Source organism: Trichechus manatus, unplaced genomic scaffold (assembly GCF_000243295.1).
Source record: "Trichechus manatus latirostris isolate Lorelei unplaced genomic scaffold, TriManLat1.0 scaffold00014, whole genome shotgun sequence".
In the NCBI taxonomy this organism is placed as follows: Eukaryota; Metazoa; Chordata; class Mammalia; order Sirenia; family Trichechidae; genus Trichechus; species Trichechus manatus.
Window position 1 is genome coordinate 25,014,582 of NW_004443950.1, and position 19,817 is coordinate 25,034,398.

Below are 19,817 nucleotides of genomic sequence, written 5' to 3' on the forward strand. Positions count from 1 at the left end.
TGTTAACGAGACTTCCGCCAATCTTGATGCCGTGAACTTCTTCATGTAACCCAGTTTCTCGGATTATATGCTCAGCGTATCGACTGAAATGAATAAGTATGGTGAAAGGATACAACCCTGACACACACTTTTCCTGACTTTAAACCATGCAGTATCCCCTTGTTTTGTCTGAACAACTGCCTCTTGGTCTATGTACAGGTTCCTCATGAGCACAATTAAGTGTTTTGGAATTCCCGTTGTTTGCAATGTTACCCATAATTTGTTATGATCCATACAGTTGAATGCCTTTGCATAGTCAATAAAACACAGGTAAACATCCTTCTGGTATTTGCTTTCAGCTAAGTTCCATCTGATATCAGCAATGATATCCCTTGTTCCACATCCTCTTTTGAATTTTGGCTTGAATTTCTGGCAGCTCCCTGTCGATATATTGCTGCAACCATTTTTGAATGATCTTCAGCAAAATTTTACTTGATATTAATGATACTGTTTGATAAGTTCCACATTCTGTTGGATTACCTCTTTGGAATGGGCACAAATATGGATCTCTTCCAGTCGGTTGCCCAGGTAGCTGTCTTCCAAATTTCTTGGCATAGACAAGTGAGTGCTTCCAGTGTTGTGAACGCTACTACTACTATAATCTGTTATTTATTTACATATATGTGCCATATGTTTCCCCCATCAGAACATAAGCTCTATGAAAGTAGGAACCTTGTCTGTCTTATTCACAGAAGCTAATACTATCTATATATATTAAGTACTCAATAAATTTTTCTAAAATAATGAAAACAGACTGAGCACAGGCATTTTTCTCACCATCTTCTCAAAACCCCACTGAAAGGTGAGGAAATTTGGAATGAGAAAGGAAAATAAATCTGTAGTGTTGGAAACAAGGAAAAGATCTCAAATTAACAAACTAGCAAGCTGATGGGTACTGAGAAACCAGAATACAAGAAACTATAATCCAGAATAGGAATAAGAGACAGTTCCTATAAAAGGGAGAGCTGCTCTTCCCAATGGAGTTCCAAAGATACTCAGGACAAAAACATACAAGAAGTAGTAACAGGCCACGGGGTGATCACCAGGACTACTGCAGAACAGTTGGGCCAGTCACTTCCGTTTCTATTCCTTTTATACAGTATAACTGACATAAGGAAGTAAAGCTCTATAAGCATCGGCAAGAGCAAGAAACAAAATAATGTTCAATGGAACTTTGAACCTTCACAAGAGAGAAAGAAGAAACCAAAAACAAAGGCAGCTCCTCATAGGAATGAAATACTGCAAGGGATTGTATATTCTGCTCCAGAATGAAGCGTTCCTTATTTTGGCAATCTTGGAATTCATCTGCTCACCCAATAAACACCCAAAAGCCTGACAATAAGCTCTTCCCATTTATACACTAAAGACAGCTGTTGTCAAAACAGACCTTTAAAACAGTGTAGGATATTCATACAACTTATCTACACTGATAAACTAAGCCCTGCATTTATAAATATCAACAGGCGACTCAGGATTATCGACTACATGAGGGGGGAAAAAAGCATGAGAGAGAAGGACCAACATAAAACAGGGGAAACAAAGGTAGTTCAGGGAACAAGGGAAATTCTGAAACAGGCTGATGCGTGTGCTGTCAGAGAGCTCTAACAAGGCATCATATCATTAAACAAGAACAAGCTGCTATGAAAAAGAAGGAACTAGAAAACAAGATGGACTACTAAAAGTAAAGTGCAAGAGACAGGCTAAATGATGGACATGGCTGAAAAGTAAATTCCAGGTCTAGAAAGAGAAGTCAGTGAAACTACCTGTAACAAAGTAAAAAAATACAAAAAGATTATGTGACAGAAAAATGAAAAAAGATCCAAGAAATCTAATACTCATCTATGACAGAAATGCTAATTATCTACCCAATATTCATTCTCCTCCTCTTCAGTCAGAACAGAATCCTGTTCTATTTAAGATGGCAATGTACCCAGCTAAAATATACATATTCTCAGATTCCACTGAAGGTGAGGTGACCAGGAAATCTAGTTTGGTTAATGACATGTAAGTGGAATTGGGTAAGGTTCCCGGAAAGCTTTTTTTAATGAGATAAAACACGGCTGGCATACCCCCTTTGCCCCTCTGCCCTTCCCTTTTCTTCCTTCTTGGAATGTTTAAGGGATACCTGGAGGTGCAGCAGCTACCTTGCAACAATGAGGATGAATGCCACATCTTCTCAGGATGGACAAAAGAGAAGAGCCTAGCCTAGGCCTTGATGATATCACTGAGCCACTGTATTAGTCCTGGATTGCCTACCTTCATACTTCTTCACTAAATAGGAAAAGTAGACTATTTGTTCAATCCATGGTCATTCAGCTTTCCTGTGGATGGTAAGCCTGATATATCATCCAATAAGCATTCCAGAAGGAAAAGAAGAGACTGGGGAAAAAGAAATACTGCATGAAAATTGCCCTTAGCTGAAAATTTGAACCTTCAGACAGAAAGGACCCACTGAGTGCCAAGAAGAACGAGAAGGACACTTCAGTGTGAATGCAAATTAAATGCATTCTCCAGGAAACATACCATCACGCCTTTTCTACAGATTTTTTCCAGGTCTGAAACAACTTCTGGAAAATTTCTTCCAGAAATAAAACACATGAATTTAAAAAAAAAAACTACACATGGTATATAAGAAAAGTGTGATTATCTCATCCCTGGAGCACAGTGGAAAGAAATTCTAGTATGATAGCTGTGCAGCAGACCTAAAACCAGTAAGTCTTAATTAGAATAAGAAGTCAGAGGACTCCATGAAAAATACTTCAGCAATGAATACGGATGTCATTACATAAACCATATGATTAAGAACCTAAAAGTACAGGTTCGGAGATGACGAGGTGAAGATACGCATTTTTTTAACACAAGGCAAAAGAAAAACTATAGAAGTGCCACGCTCCATACCCATACATGAATGTACAGCACTTTAAAGCGATTAGCATGCAAGAAATAAAGCTTTCTGAAATAACAAAATCAAAACTCTATTGTCAAGTAAATGAGGGATGAAGATCACCTACTACTGAATTAATTCCAGTCACTTTGGGTTTATAAAAGGTACTGATGATAATCATTTCTCCATTATTTTAATTAAAAGTGAATGTGTCATTTATAGAATTCTTCGCTTGTCAGTCTTCGTCTGCTAACTTGTCTTAACAGAATCATTTGAAAAACAGTTTTAGGTTTTAATTTTTTTTCCTTCCCCCAATACAAAAATGGGGAGGTTGTTTATTCGACTAAGCTTAACCTACAGCTTACCCCCACTAGGAAATATACAGTTAATAAACAATTCCAATTTCTCACTGTTCTGAATCTTTTTTTTTCTTAACTTTGAGGAAGTCTTTTATGAACTAGTATCTCATTTAGAATTTCATATAGTTTTCATAATTAAAAAAGTTTCAATAGATATATCCACAGTTACTAAATGCAAAATGGATGTCACTACCTACCCAGAAACCCCATCTGGAACTCTAAAGACCTGAAACAAACTGAACTACCATTTCTCTTAATATCTGGCATTTTAGCAAATATCTAACTAGGTAAGTACGACAGAGTTCAAAGTCTGATCAACAGTACAGGTACTCTCAATTTTAGGAAACACAATTATTTCCTATTAATCCTTTTTAAAAGAAATTTCTTCCAATCAACAATTTTAGGACAATCTCAAGGCTGCTTTTAAACCCTCACTCAACCATTTAATTTAGAAATAAAATCCTACATGAATGAGAAAGTTAATTCTTAAAAACCTATCTCCATTTCACACAAAAAAGAAACAGCATACACCTAACTCATTTGGGAAGGTGTCAAGGAATAATTAATTGCCTTGGAGATCTATGCACTTGTACAAAATACTAAGATTTTCTTAACACAGCTTTATTTGTAACGCACATTTCTTCCGCTCACCAAAGTTAATTTTAAACTTCTAAAACGTCCTTAATTTCCACAATAGCTTTTATAAATGTTTTAAAAATTATAAATATTTTCAGCTATACTAATTAATGACATACTGCTGTCGTCCTCAGTTGCCATCAAGCAGATTCCGACTCGTGGCATCCCACGTGTGCAGAGGAGAGCTGCTCCATAGGGTTTTCAAGGCTGTGACCTTTTGGAAGCAGACTGCCAGGCCTGTCTTCTAAGGCACCTCTGGGTGGGTTCAAACCACCAACCTTTCAGCTAGCAGTCAAGTGCTTAACCATTTACTACCACTTCCCTATTTCTATGAATGTTATGAAGGTATAAAAATGCTACTACTAGTATATTTTAAACAATGAGTTTTAAACATTTCAAACCTGGATAAATTTATTCAACTTAACATTCTTCCTATAAGTCACAAAATGTATACAATAATAAATTAAGTAAGAAGTTTCAACTCACTGAAATTTAAAAATATATTTTATAGCTTTGATTGCATTTTAAAAATGAATAAGCACAATTCAAGCTTTCATGACAGTTTTCTTTATTCTTTTAAACTTCTAATTATGCAAACACATCTTTCCTGATTCCCTCCTTGTTATCTGGTGATCTATCTACATAAGCACTTACTGGCTAATCCTACAAACAGAAATCATTTTATAGTTTTACAATAGGCTCATACTGCAAGTATTGTTTTGCATTTTTTAAAATAAGTGTTTTTAGAGATCTTTCCATGTATCATTCTAACCAGCACACACTGCTCCCTAACAGATGTACTCTACTTTATTTAAGCATTCTTCTACTGATATTTGGCTTATTAACAACTTCTTGTTATTATAAACAGCGTTGCCTTGAAAATCCTAGAAATACTTCCTTGTGCATAAAAACAATTATATCTCTAGGCTACATATCTACTGAGAAAGAACTCTAGATTCTATGTTATATGTACTTAAAAATTTTTTTCTTGCATTTAAAAGTTTTAACAACTACCGTCAGATTGCTGTCCCAAAAGGCTGTACCAATTTATTCTCCTACCAATAACATGGAAGTACCCATTCTGCCATACTCATCAAAGCACTTATAAATAATCCTTTATGCGTTTGCCAGACTGTGGGCAAAAATAATAGTATTTCATTCCAACTGCATTCCTCTCATTACTAGCATAGCTTGTTATCTTTCCAAATATATATTATCCATTTTCATTTCTTCTTCTATAAATTCCCTAATTTACGTTCCTTGAAAGTGAAATAGTCTAGATCCCATTGACAATGTTCATTAAGCACTTAATAAATTGAAGAGACCTTAAAAATAATATTATTCTCAATTCCCCATGTATGGATTATCCAAAGCAAATCTCACTTTTAATAAATTTAATTATATAAATGAATATTTTATAGAGTGCCTGTAACACGCCAAAATTTGCCTATGTTAGCCATTTTCATATGCACCTCATCTGCACATCAATCCTCTAAGGCAGGAACAGTAAATCTTACAAACAAGTAAACAGCAACAGCTCATGGAGGTTAAGTACTTGGAGAGTGACAGAGCTGGAATCGGAATCTGAACCAGGCCTGTTTTCCAGGCTTTGAATACTTTTAACCGTTTCTTTAAAATCCTTTCCTTTAGCTTCTGCAGCACAGGCCATTATCCCCGATGTTTCCCCTCCCTTCCTGCCTATTCTACTTCTTTTGCTGGTTCCTTTCTCTCCTGCCTGAGATATCTAGGCTTCCATTTGTTTCATCTTCACTTCAAGGTCACAAGGCCACCATAACTAGACAAGAGAACCCTTAGGAAACTCCATACATAAAACAATAATAATGAATTGTAACACCACTCTGCTGGTTATTCTCCTCCAGCTGGCATTTCTTCTCAGCTGACCTAAACTGCCCACCCACCTCCACCCTTTAAGGTTGGTGACGCCAGGGTTCAGTCCCTGAACACCTTTCTCTTTCTACCCTACATACTCCAACCCAAGTGCAAATGTCAAATGGACATTTCAATAATGTTAACTACCATCTATTTGCTGATGACTCAAAAGCTTTATCTCTACCTATTATTCCCTGAATTTCAGACTATGTGTACAATTCTGGGGATAAAGATCCACATGGACGATGTTTCACAATTATATGCAAAGCTAAATTCTTCATCTTTACCTCAAAACTCATCACCCAGAGGATTCTGGGAAGATGGCAGCCTAAAAAGCTCATCATTCCGACCCTACCCCAAAAATACAACCAGAAAGACAGCAAGGAAACATGCTCCACTTTGGGACTCTGAATCAGGGAGCACAGGAAATCAGCAGAGAACTGCTAACAGGCAAGAATCAACAAGTCAAATACAGCAGGAAAACTGCTTCTTCCACTGTCCCTGCCCCTCCCCCAAGCCACGCGGGCCGCCGGCTGCTGTGAACTAGGAAAGTATCCTCAGAAAAGGATCCTGCTTCCCTAACCACCACAATCCCTGCCTGTACAAAGAGACAGGACGCCAAGATTCTGCTCTAAAATCAACAAGGCAGACTTCCCTGTGGGTCCATTTGGAGTGCGCCAACACCTCCCTCACCAGGACATTGTCACCTGCAAGCTGGCTTTGAATTGCTACAGAAGATTCCTGCACTGGAGTCTCCTCACATAACCAGCACCTTACCTGCCTCCCTGCATACCCCATAGCTCAAGCCTCTGAAACCAAAAGGACAAACCTCCCTGCGTGTTAATTAGGGTTAATCTGCCCCACTTCTGGTTGGCGCTGAGGAAAACTGCTGACTGAGGCTGCTGTGTGCTAACAAGCAGGAGTCTTGAGTGAAGGCTGTACTCACAGCCAACCATCTACCAGAGGGACCCTGACAACAACAAAGCAGAACTCCATGGGGATCTGACCAGAGCATGAAAAAATAATGACAGGAAATTTCCCTAACCTAACGAAGCACATGAATCTACAAATCCAAGAAGCTCAAAGAACCCCAAGAAGGATAAACTGAAAGAGATCTACACCAATACACATCACAGTTAGGCTGTCAAAGAGTCAAGATAAAGAGAGACCACTGAAAGCAGTGAGAGAGAAACAAACAGTCACATACAAAGGATCCTCAATAAGATCAAGCGTCAATTTCTCCTCTGAAACACTGCAGGCCAGAAAGAAGTGGAATGATATATTTAAAGTACTGAAAGAAAAAAAACTGTTAAACAGGAATACCATACCCAGTAAAACTATCCTTCAAGAATGTGGGTAAAATTAAAACATTCCCAGACAAACAGAAGCTGAGAGAGTTCATATCCACCAAACTAGTCCTACAAAAAATACCAATGGGGAATTCTGTAGAAGGAAGGCAAAAGACACTAGAAAATAATACAAAGCTACACATTATAAAAAAAAAAGATCTTTAATAAAAGGAAATACATGTACAGGTATAAGAGCTAGTGATAAGGTATTCATTTTGAGAGCCAGCATTATACTTAATGGAGAAAGGCTGAGAGTTTCCCCTTGAAATTGGGAACAAGACAACAGTGCCCGCTCTCACCACTTCTATTCAATACTGTATTAGAAGTCCTAGCCAGAGCATCAAAAAAAAGAAATAAAAGATATTTTATTTGAAAAGAAGAAGTAAAATTATCTCTATTCATGGATGATATGATCCTATATATAGAAAATCCAAGAGTCCACAAAAAAACTTCTAGAACTAACGGAGGAATTTAGCAAAGTTGCAGGGTTCAAGGTCAAGGAACAAAAATTAGTTGGGTTTCTATACACCAGCAATGTGAAATCTGAAAGGAAAATTAGGGAAACAATTCCATTTACAATAGCATCTTAGAGAATAAATACCTAGGAATATATCTATTCAGGGACATGAAGGACTTATACAATGAAAACCATAAAACACTGCTCAAAGAGATTAAAGAAGACTTAAATAAATAGAACAGTGCTCCATGTTCACAGATTGGAAGACTTAACATTCTTAAGATGTCAATGCTACCCAAAGCAATCTACAGATTCAACACAATCCAGACCAAAATTCCAACAGCCTTCTTTATGGAAATAGAAAAATCAATCCTCAACTTTATATGGAACGGCAAGAGGCCCCGAATAGCTAAAGCAATGTTGAAAGAGAAGAACAACGTAGGAGGACCCACACTTTCTGACTTGATGGCAGCAGGTTTGGTTTTTTTATACAGCTACAGTAATTAAAACATCCTGGTACTAGTATAACGACAGAAACACAGACCAACGGAATAGAACTGACACTCTAGAAATAAACCCACACATCTATGGTAAACTGATTTTTTACAAGGGTGCTAAGTCCATCTGATGGGGAAGGATGAGCCTCCTCAATAAACGATGCTGGGAAAACTGGATTTCCACATACAGAAAAATGAAACAGGATCTATGCCTCACACTATACACAAAAACAAATCCAAAATGGATCGAGGACCTAAACGTGCCAACAAAAACCATAAAAGTCTTAGAAGAAAAAGCAGGGGCAATGCAGTCAGGCCTAGCTTTTAACAATGGATTACCTAACACAGTAACAAAAGCACAAACAGCAAAAGACAAAATAAATAAACGAAACCTCATGAAAATTAAAAACTTTTGTTCATTAAAAGACTTTACCAAAAAAGTGAAAAGACAAGCTACCAACTGGGAGAATATCTTTAGAAACTGTATATCCGACAAGAACCTAACAACCAAAATATTTATATAACTTCAACAATTTAACAACAAAAAGACAAATAACTCAATCATAAAATGAGCGAAAGACTTGAATAGATATTTCACCAAAGTAGACATTCAAATGGCCACCAAACACATGAAAAGATGCTCAACATCTTTCGCCGTCAGAGAGAAGCAAGTGAAAACCACAATGAGATACCATTTCACTCCTACTAGGATGGATAAGATTAAAAAAACAAAAAACAAAAAATGTTGGGAAATTGGAACCTTACCCATTGCTGTTAGAAATGCAAAACAGTAGAACTGTTGTGAAAAACAGTGTGGTAGTTCCTCAAAAAACTAAAAATGTAACTACCATATGACCCAGCAATTCCACTCCTAAGTATATACCCAAAAGACTTGAAAGCTTTGACTCAAACAGAGACTTGTTTACCAATGTTCACTGCAGCATTATTCACAATATACAAAAAGTGGAAACAACCTAACTGCCCATCAACAGATGAATGGATAAACAAAATGTGGTACATACATACAATGGAATACTACTCAGCCAGTAGGAGAAACGAAGTCTTGATACATGCTATACAATATGGATGGAGATGGAAGACATTATGCTGAGTGAAATAAGTCAATCACACCAAAAAATACTGCATGGCCACGCTTATATAAGACAAGAAAAGACAAATGTATAGAGAACAACGTTTATTAGTGGTTACTAGGGGCAAGAGGGAGCGGGAAAGAGTTTATGGTGATGGAAATATCACATTGATTAAGGGTAGGGTTGCACAGCTGATTATTATAATTGCTGTCAAGTAGTTGTACACCTGTAAAGAGTTGAACTGGCAAAAGTTGGGTGATATATTTACAATGACAAAAAAAAAAAAAAAAGTAGCTGCTGAGGCTACCTATGTACAACCAAACATGTCATGAGATCTGGTTTCCTAGTTCGCAGGTTTGGGGTCATAGTTTCATGTGACATCCCAGTTAACTAGCCTAATAATATGTTTACTGCCTCTGTTCTACCTCCTAGTTCGATGCATAGTGCCTGGAATCTTAAAAACTTGCAAGTGGCCATCTAAGGCACAACAATTGGTGTCTATTTGCCTGGAACAACAGAGGAAGAAGAAGAGTCAGGAATAGGAAGAGGATATGGACTGTGTGGCTAATTGACTCCATGAACAAACGCCTCCTTTGCCATGAGACCAGAATTGGATGGTGCCCAGTTACCATTACTGAACATTTTGATTGAAGATTCCATAGAAGAATCCTAATCAAAAGGGGTAAAATGTAGAACATAATTTCAAATTCTCATGGGACTCCAGACCTCCTAGAGCCACGGAAAGTGGATAATCCCCTGAAACTACTGCCCTGAGATAATTTTTCAACCTTAAACCAAAAATATTCCCCGAAGTCTTGTTAAAACCAATCAATAGTTTAGCTTAACTTGTAAAAAAAGGTCTGCCCTGAGCATTATGCTCTTTTAAAAACTATGTATGTGGGATCAAACTGACAACAGCAACTTGAAAGATTAGACAGGAACCCTAGAGGGCAATGAAATTTATGTTAATGGGGGAGGAACAACTCAGAAAAGGAGGGTGAGAGCAGTTACACAAGTTGCAGAATGTAATCAATGTCACTAAATGATACATGCAGACACTGCTGAATTGTATGTTTTGTGTTCTCAACAACAAAACAAATAAAATTATTTTTTGAAAAACCACAGCTTGTCTTCCCTTTTATATTCCGTTTCTAACCAGTAATCCAGGTCAGAAATCTGGGGATCATTCTAAATTCTTTCCTCTGGTTCAACTGGTTCTGACTTCTTAACACTCTAGGTTTCTTCCTTACCTCATTTCTCACCTGAATCACTGATACAAGAAAAAGGCTCAATAAATACTTGTTGAATTTAAAAAAATAAACCAATAACACTCTGTCCCATTAAAGGCAAGAACCATGTCTTATTCATCTTTGGAGACTTGGCACTGAGCTGACATGCTACCCCAAAATGTCTGCAAATGAATCATCATATCAGGTTTCCCATATCTGAATCAAACCCTCAAGGAATAATACCCAAGAATCAATTTTTAACAAGCTGTCTGGATGACTGCTACATAGCCAACCCAGCCACAGCCTTTAAGAACCAATGGATTAAGTCCATTCTCATGATGAAAAGGAAGCAAACTGAACAGAAGCAGAAATGGAATTAAACAGCTTTCTTGCCACTTCTAAAGAGACCTAGAATAAACAGACCTCTTATGGGTATAAATATAAATAATTCTTAAATCACCTTCTACTATAACCACTCTTTGTCTAAGTCAGTATTCTCTTTCAGTTATCCTAACTACAACAGTTCACTTCCATCTTTGCATCCCTACAAATAATTCTCTACAAAGCAGCCCGAATGATCTAAAATGCAAATCAGAGCATGCCATCTCCCTCCCCATCCCACATCTCATCATCACGTTAAGAATAAAACCCTAAATATCTGTTCTGGTTGACAAAGAAGCCCTGTATCATCTGGTCACTGCCCGTCCCTCCACCCTCATCTCCCGCGTTCTTCTCCTCTTCCTGTCTACACTGCAACCACACCTGGTCTTTCTGTTCCTAAAATTTAAGGTCAAACTTCATCCAGCCTTAGAGCTTTTGCATTTGTTTTTTCATCAGCTTAAGAATGTTCTTCTCCCTGATCTTCACGTGGTTCACTTCATCTTCCTATTCAGCCCTCAGCTTAAATGCTACCTCCTCAAGGAGGCCTTCTCTTAACCACTCAATCGACAATAGTTTTCCAGTCGCACGCTGGGACAGCACCATATTTTAACTTCCTACAAGGCATTTATCACAAAACTGACATTTACCCTGTTTATTTGTTCATTGTCTTCCCTCCAACCCGAATGCAAGCTCCATGACAGCAATGAACCTGTCCTGGTACTACAGTCACTGCTTTATGCCCAAGGCCTAGAATAAAGCAAAAAACCAAAACCATGGCATGGAGTCTATTCTAACTCATGTGAGCTCACATGTTTCAGCGTAGAACTGTGCTCCACAGGGTCTTCAATGGCTGTAATCTTATGGAAGCAGATGACTAGGTCTTTCTTCTCTAGCACCACTAGGTGGATTCAAAATGCCTTTCAGTTAGTAGCCAAGCACAAACCATTTGCACCATACAGGGACCTTTAACTTAGAATAGTGCCTGGCTTACAGTAAGTGCTCAATAAATATTTGTAATCAATCTACTCTTACTTTGGAATCACTACTGTATGAAGTTCTGATTTTATCAAAGAAAAAATAAATAACAAAATTTCATCTTTTCATGAACATATCCATTGAATAAATCCAATCTGTCTACATTAAAGGGAGAGCAACAAAATCAAACATAATAACCAGTGATTTTTTAGATATTCCAAATCAGGGAATTGTGAAAAATAACCTATGTATCTAAAAGTTGTATTTATACCAAAACCAAGTCCTCATTTTACACAGCCACTAGTTTAAAAACACAGAAACAAAAAACTTTAGAAAGTTTTACCAGCACTGTGAGGGGAAACTCCCAATGTCCATTAACAGGTGAATGGATAAACAAATTGTGGTATATCCACACAAGGACACTACCACTAAGCAACAACAACAAAAAAAGGATTGTTGACACATACAACAACATGAATGAATCTTAAATAATTATGCTCCGTGAAAGAAGTCAGACAAAAAAAGAGAGCACATACTGTCTGATTCCATTTATATAAAGTTCTAAATATGGCAAAAAGCAGATCAGTGGTTGCCTGGTGTGAGGGTGGCAGGAAGGAGAGATTACAAAGGGACAAGGGGAACAAGAGGAAATTTTTGTGGGTACTGAACAGGTTCATGACCTGGATTGTGTTGACTGTCTGACTGGTGTATACACATGTCAAAACTTACCAAAAGGTACACTTTAAATATGTGCAGTTTATTATATGTCAATTATACCTTAACAAAGCTATTTTTTAAAAAGATCAGATCAGGTCATTCCCCTGCTTAAAACCCTTCAATGGCTCCCCATCCTCCAAAACACAAAACTGTTACAAGCTTTATCAGCATTGTAAGGGAGGTAACATTTAAATGTAATGAAGAGCAAACGAAAACATCAAAAGCAGACTTACAGTAGCTAATAAAAGCCAAATATACTTCAATAGGTTTTAATTTTTAACTTCATTAGAAAAAAATAATTCACAAAAATTTTTAAATTTTTATATGAAAAAGCTAAAAATGTGGTAAACTCTCACAAATTACCTGTAGAAGATGATGATTTCTCTGAGTGTTTTGCATTTAAAAGTTTTCTGCTAATAAATATGTAACCACAGGGACATGATTTACATGCAACAGGCACCTGTAAAAAGACAAAAACATATTATTACTATTTTTTCTACTGTTAAACCTCTGAGTGGTTATGTGGTCTCTTCAACTCACTGATAAACTACTTAAGGTATTTAAACCCTCACCTCCTTACAACAATTTATCTGAGATGGGTGTCATGTCCTATATACCTTCACACCTTCCTAGGGCTTAATAATACCATGGATACAGTAACCACATGCTAACTACACACTGACGTGAGTGACCAACAGGAAACTATAATGAGGTCAGAGCCAGGGGAAGGTTTGAGAAAAAATGCAGCATTTCCTAAATTGTTAGTTTGATAGTGGTTGATGGCACAGAACAAACTGGAAAAAGGTGATTGGTTAGGAAGTCGTTAAAGTATTCCCAGCATTACATTATAAGGGCTCAACTGGAGTGTGAACGGAAATGAAGAAAAGGTAATTTGACAGACATTTCGCAGGAAGGAAAACAAGACTTAGGCCCAAACTGACTTCTGGGGATAAAGTTGGGAGAACTGAAAATGACTCTCAGGGCTCTAGCATGAGAAGGGAAGATGCCCAGCACCCCTGACAGAAAAAGAGTACAACAATCAGAGGGGCAAAAGTATAGTACAACCAAAAGAGAATGTAGGAGAAAGGAAGAGTTGAGATCTAGGTTCTCTGAGTCTCAGTTCCAGGGATAACCTTGACAAAACATACGAACTCTTCAGACATCTGTTTCATCTGTAAAATATTTACAGCTCCTTCTAGTGGCACAGTGGTTAAGAGCTACGGCTGCTAACCAAAAGGTCAGCAGTTCGAATCCACCAGCCACTCCTTAGAAACCCTATGGGGCAGTTCTACTCTGGCTCATAGGGTCACTATGAGTCGGAATCAACTCAACAGCAACAGGTTTGTTTTTTTCTGTTTCAAAGGAGTGCTAACCAAGAGGTCAGTAGTTCAAACCCACCAGCAGGTCCGCAGAAGAAAAGACCTGGCAATCTGCTTCCATAAAGATTACAGCCTTGTAAACAGAAGAGGACGCAAATAACCCAAATAAGAAATGGAATGGGGGGCATTACAACAGACCCAACTGAAATAAAAAGGATCACAACAGAGTACTATGAAAAACTATACTCCAACAAATTTTGAAAATGTAGAGGAAATGGACAAATTTTTAGAAACATGCTACCCACCCAAACTAACACAAAATGATGTTGAAAATCTGAACAGACCCATAACAAGAAGTTGAAAAGGTAATAAAAAAACTTCTGACAAAAAAGACCCTGGCCTAGATGGCTTCACTGGATAATTCCACCAAACCTTCAGAGAAGAGCTTACACCAGTACTACTCAAACTATTGCAGAACATAGAAAAGGAAGGGATACTTCTGAACTCATTCTATGAAGCCCGCATAACCCTGACACCAAAACCAGGCAAAGACACCTTAAAAAAAGAAAACTGCAGACCAGTATCTCTCATGAATATAAATGCAAAAATTCTCAATGAAATTCTAGCCAATAGAATTCAGCATCAAAAAAAATAATACACCACAACCAAGTAGGATTCATACCAAGTATGCAAGGATGGTTCAACATTAGGAAATGAATCAACGTAATCTACCACATAAATAAAAGAATCACATGATCATCTCAATCAACGCAGAAAAGGCATTCAAAAAAGTACAACACCCATTCCTGATAAAAACTCTCAATAAAATAGGTATAGAAGGGAAATTCCTCAACATAATAAAGGGCATCTACACAAAACCAACAGCCAACATTATTCTTAATGGAGAGAGGCTGAAAACACTCCCTTGAGAACAGGAATAAGACAAGGATGCCCTTTATCTCCGCTCCTATTTAACACTGTGCTGAAAGTGCTAGCTAGAGCAATAAGGCAAGAAAAAAAAATAAAGGGCATCCAAACTGGTAATGAAGAAGTAAAACTGTCTCTATTTGCGGATGATATGATACTATACATAGAAAACCCAAAAGACTCCACGAGAAAACTAGTGGAACTAATAGAAAGATTCAGCAGAGTAGCAGGATACAAGAGAAACATACAAAAATCAGTTGGATTCCTATACACCAATAAAGAGAATGGCGAAAAGGAAATCAGGAAAACGACACCATTTATAACAGCCCCTAAAAAAACAAAATACTTAGGAATAAATCTAACCAGGGATGTTAAAGACCTACACAAAAAAAACTACAAAATACTACTGCAAGAAACCAAAAGAGATCTACATAAATGGAAAAACATACCATGCTCATGGATAGGTAGACTCAACATTGTGAAATTGACAATTCTACCCAAAGCAATCTATAAATACAACGCAATCCTGATCCAAATACCAACAACATTCTTTAAAGAGATGGAAAAATTAATCATTAACTTTATTTGGAAAGGGAAGAGGCCCAGGATAAGTAAAGCACTACTGAAAAAGAATAAAGTAGGAGGACTCACACTACCTGACCTTAGAACCTACTATAGGGCTACAGTAGTCAAAATAGCCTGGTACTCGTACAACAAGACAGATATATTGACCAATGGAACAGAAATGAGAACCCAAACGTAAATCCATCCACCTACGGTCACCTGATCTTCAACAAGGCCCCAAAGTCCATAAAATGGGGAAAAGTCAGTCTTTTTAACAAACAGTGCTGGCAAAACTGGATGTCCTTCTGCAAAAAAATGAAACAGGACCCATACCTCACACCATACACAAAAACTAATTCAAAATGGATCAAAAACCTAAATATAAGACCAAAAACTATAAAAATCATAAAAGAAAAAAATAGGATCAATGCTAGAGGCCCTAATACATGGCATTAACAGGACACAAACCATAACTAACAACAAATGAACTCCAGAAGATAAGCCAGATAACTGGAATCTTCTAAAAAGTAAACACATTTGCTCATCAAAAGACTTCACCAAAAGAGTAAAAAGAGAACCTACAGATTAGGAAAATAAATTGAAAAAAAAAAGATTACAGCCTTGGAAACCCTATGGGGCCGTTCTACTCTGACCTATAGGGTTGCTATGACTTGGACATGACTCAACAGCAAAGGGTTTTTTTGGCTTAGTTCTGTTTCAAGCAGTCTATGAGCACAAACATATTTTTTTTAAAGCAAATTTATTGAAAATCACTGGGAAAAATTTCAACAAAATTTCCTCCATAATCATTTCACTAATATTAACCTTAATGATCCATGGAATCAAGACATATTCACCAAAAGCCAGAAATTAATCTTAAGAAAATAATTAATCAGAAAATTGCAGTTCCCTTTGTAAAATAAATTCCACTTGCCCATTGTTCTGCTCGTGTAAAAGTTTAGTTATAATTATAAAGCTTTTTATCCATGTATGTGAAGAATACTTCATATTCTAGAACATAAATACTTGGTCTAATTAAGCTAACTGAAATTTTGCCAGAAGAGTTCTTTTCCCTTGCATAAAAATACTGAACAAAAGATCTCTAGTTTGTATTTAAGAAAAATAAGTGAATTCTATAAATATAATTTAACTCCAGATATGTCCAATAGCTTGCTTTGTTAAGAATGTGATGTGGTTCCTTCCAACCATGACTGAAAATGTAATGTTGGGTATTTTTAAGTGTAAAATCTGCCATAAATAGATAAGTTTGTCTTTTTTGTTTTTAATTTCACATCTTTACAGAAACCAAGCTCAAAGGTACTGACTCATTTCCTTTACACCAAAACACATCATTAAGGACATACAAGTAACATAAATTGTTTTAAAATTAATGCTATCCAAAAAACACGTTAATATTCAACAGCTCCTTTGTCAACTCAGCAAGCATTTTCTTCCTGCTACTGAAATGCAATACATTTAAAATAACAGGTTTCTCTTATACACAAGAAAATTATAGCAAACCATATCCAGAGGTAACATAATGCTGCAGTTAGATAAGAAATGCACATTTGGCTTTGGGATCCAGAATGTACTAACACTGTCTGATTTAACTGACAGGCTGAATTTCATCCCTTAATTGAAAGTGATTTAGATTCAAGAAACATTCAGGTGTCTGAGCTAATTCATTCTAGAGTTTGTTTTAATGGAAAGTACTTCTTCTTCCCTCCAGGGGAAGATCCTATAAACAGAATTATGAAATAGCCTGGACAACTTTAGTAATATTAATCTCATTTAAATTAATTATAATTTCAATTTTAAACAAACATCCTAAACTTCCTTCAAATTTCAGTTGATAACAATGAAGATAATAGTAATGAGTTTTAATTCTACACTTTTAGAATTTTAAAATTAAAAAAAAGTATTGTTACTGATGGTTTATTATGGATGTACTACACCAAGTCATTCCTTGAATAGTGTTATTTAAAATGGTCCTATGCCTTACAAGTAAAACAAGTAAAAAAGTACAGTAAAAAAATCTTAGTCCTACATTCTTTCACTGATTTAAAAGGCTCTAAACTAACCACATTACACAGAACTCATTTATATTCTTTGCTGCTTAAGAAGAAAAAGCTACTTATAGCAGAAATGTTTGCTATACGTCACATAAAACTTCCTTTAAATGAAAAAAAAAAACTGCTAAGAGAAATATAAAGCAAAAACAGAAATACAAAAGATGCCAGAAACTGACAAGAACTTGAATACTACTGCACCTCAGTAAATTTTAAGTGGTTGATGAATGTGAAATCCCTTGAAAATGAAGAGCATCATGGTTTAGATGTTTTGGAACTACATTTTCAATAGAGGCCTGCAAAGGAGATGTAATAAAGTAACTGAAAATCTCCTAAGTCTTTCTTGTTTGCTGGTCTCTATACCATGTTTGCTTTTAAACTTACAACACACACACATACACTCACACACACACAGAGCATATTAAATCTATTCAATTGGGGAAACTCCTCAAACTTCAAAGATTTTACATTTATGTATAAACAATAACTAAATCCTAATTTAATATTCTTCAGGCAAAATTACAGCAGTATTTTAATGTTAAAAAAAAGTCTTTCTATACAAAAGGACAAACATTGTATGATCCCACTTATATAAAATATCTAGAACAGGCAAATGCATACAGATAAAAGTTATGAGGGCCTTGGGGGAGAGAGGAATGGGGAGTTATTGCTTAAGGAGTACTGGGTTTCTATATGGGGTGATGAAAACCTTTTGGAAATAGGGGTGATGGTTGCACAACACAGTGAATGTAATTAATGTCACTGAAATGTGCACTTAAAAAGGGTTAAATAACAAAATTTTTTCTTATATATATTTTACCAAAAAAAATTTTTCTGAAGTCTTTCTAGATTACAAGTTTTTCAGATTATAGCTAAAAGAAACATAGTTTTAAACAGTGAGAAAGCCAAAACTATAATATAAAATTAATCTATCATTTTCTTCAGTTATCTTTACTAAAAGAAAAATCACTTAAGAATCACCAAAAATATTAGTCTTCATACATGTCATATTATCTTAAGCATTTAGAATAAAAGATATAACCAACATTTAAAATTGTGTACTAGCTGCTTTTATATAAAAGAATGTGTACGTGCGTGTAACAAAATTAACGCGACCTTTCCAAATAAAATGCTGATAATGTCTAGTTGAGCAGCTGTAGGGACTTCTACAAGTTTATTTTCCATTCCTCTTTCTTTAACCAGGATATTAAAAACAGGTTCTTTTTCCTGAAAGGTTACTTTATGCCAAGTAAAACAAGGTCAGGATTTGCAATGACTTGTGCCCTTCAGAAACTGGAATGCATAACGCATACCACATAAACCTTATACTTCTACACAATTACCTAGAACAAACGGCAATGATTTAAATATCATAATAATCTCCTGCAAAGAGACTTAAATCTCAAAGTCCAATTCTGTCAGGATTTGATAAATTTACTAAGAACGGAAATAACTCTCTACTTTTGAAAACATGACTGAATTGTTTCTATACCGCACACTGGTAGAGCTCAATAAACTATTCTTCACAACCCTTCCTGATCAGCATTTCTACCACTGCCCATGAAAGATACTGAATAAAACATGTAACAGATTTGGTCAGCCCACAAGATTGCTCCTAAAGAATGCACTAAATTCAGCTTTCAGTTTATTAAAACAAGCCTCCAGTCATTTCAAATGACTCTTGATTTTTAAAAAAAGGGGGAAGGGAGAGAAGCAGTCATTTTGGAGGAAAAATTCACCCAGTGTAAAAGGAAAAATACCCAGATCTGTATGCTGGCAAGAAAACAGGGCCTTACGAATGGTTTCAACTGAGGCAGTTTTGTTTAGCTCACTAGATTGTTAGGCTCAGAGGAACGTCTATTTATTCTAGTTGAGGAATCTATGTTTAAACGTAGGAAACAGTAAAATGAGATTGTTTAAATTACAGCTAAGATATGAATTCGGCGTAAAAAGCTGTCATTCAATAGCCACGAAAACGCATGTTAATATTTTTTAAAAACCTGGAGGCAGGAATACGGAATTTACAATAGTGGATACCGGGGTGGGGGTGGGGGGTTCAATGGGGACGTTATTCAATAATGTTCTATTTTAAAAGAATGCAAAGAATGGGTTTACATTTACTTACAATATCAAAATACAATAAACCTATTTAGAAAAACATAATAAATTCATTTAGAGAAAAGATCTCCAAATTAGCCAGAACTTAAAATCCCTTTTTTTGGTCACATTTCAGCCTCGTTCCAGGTCGCGGTTTGGAGCCGGGAGGCCACAATTTAGGGGGTCCACCGCACCCATCCGAAATGGAACAAAGCAAGCCAGGTGGCAGGAAGGGGCTTCGGGGGCCAGGGCCCTGGGCTCGGACTGGAGCACATCGGGCACTCGGGCCGGGGCAGAGGGGCCGGAGGGGCTGTGCTCGTCCACTCGGGCCGCTGTC

The 19,817-nt window shown here is 36.6% G+C and overlaps 1 protein-coding gene across 1 annotated transcript in view; it reads right to left on the bottom strand.

Annotated features, from left to right (window-relative positions):
- The window catches only part of CUNH16orf87 (chromosome unknown C16orf87 homolog), a 37,381-nt gene that overhangs the window by 11,975 nt on the left and 5,589 nt on the right, over positions 1-19,817 (bottom strand). Inside the window, exon 3 of the mRNA XM_023726786.1 lies at positions 12,868-12,964. Coding sequence (XP_023582554.1) covers positions 12,868-12,964 — 97 coding nt within the window. The remainder of the gene's footprint in view (positions 1-12,867; positions 12,965-19,817) is intronic.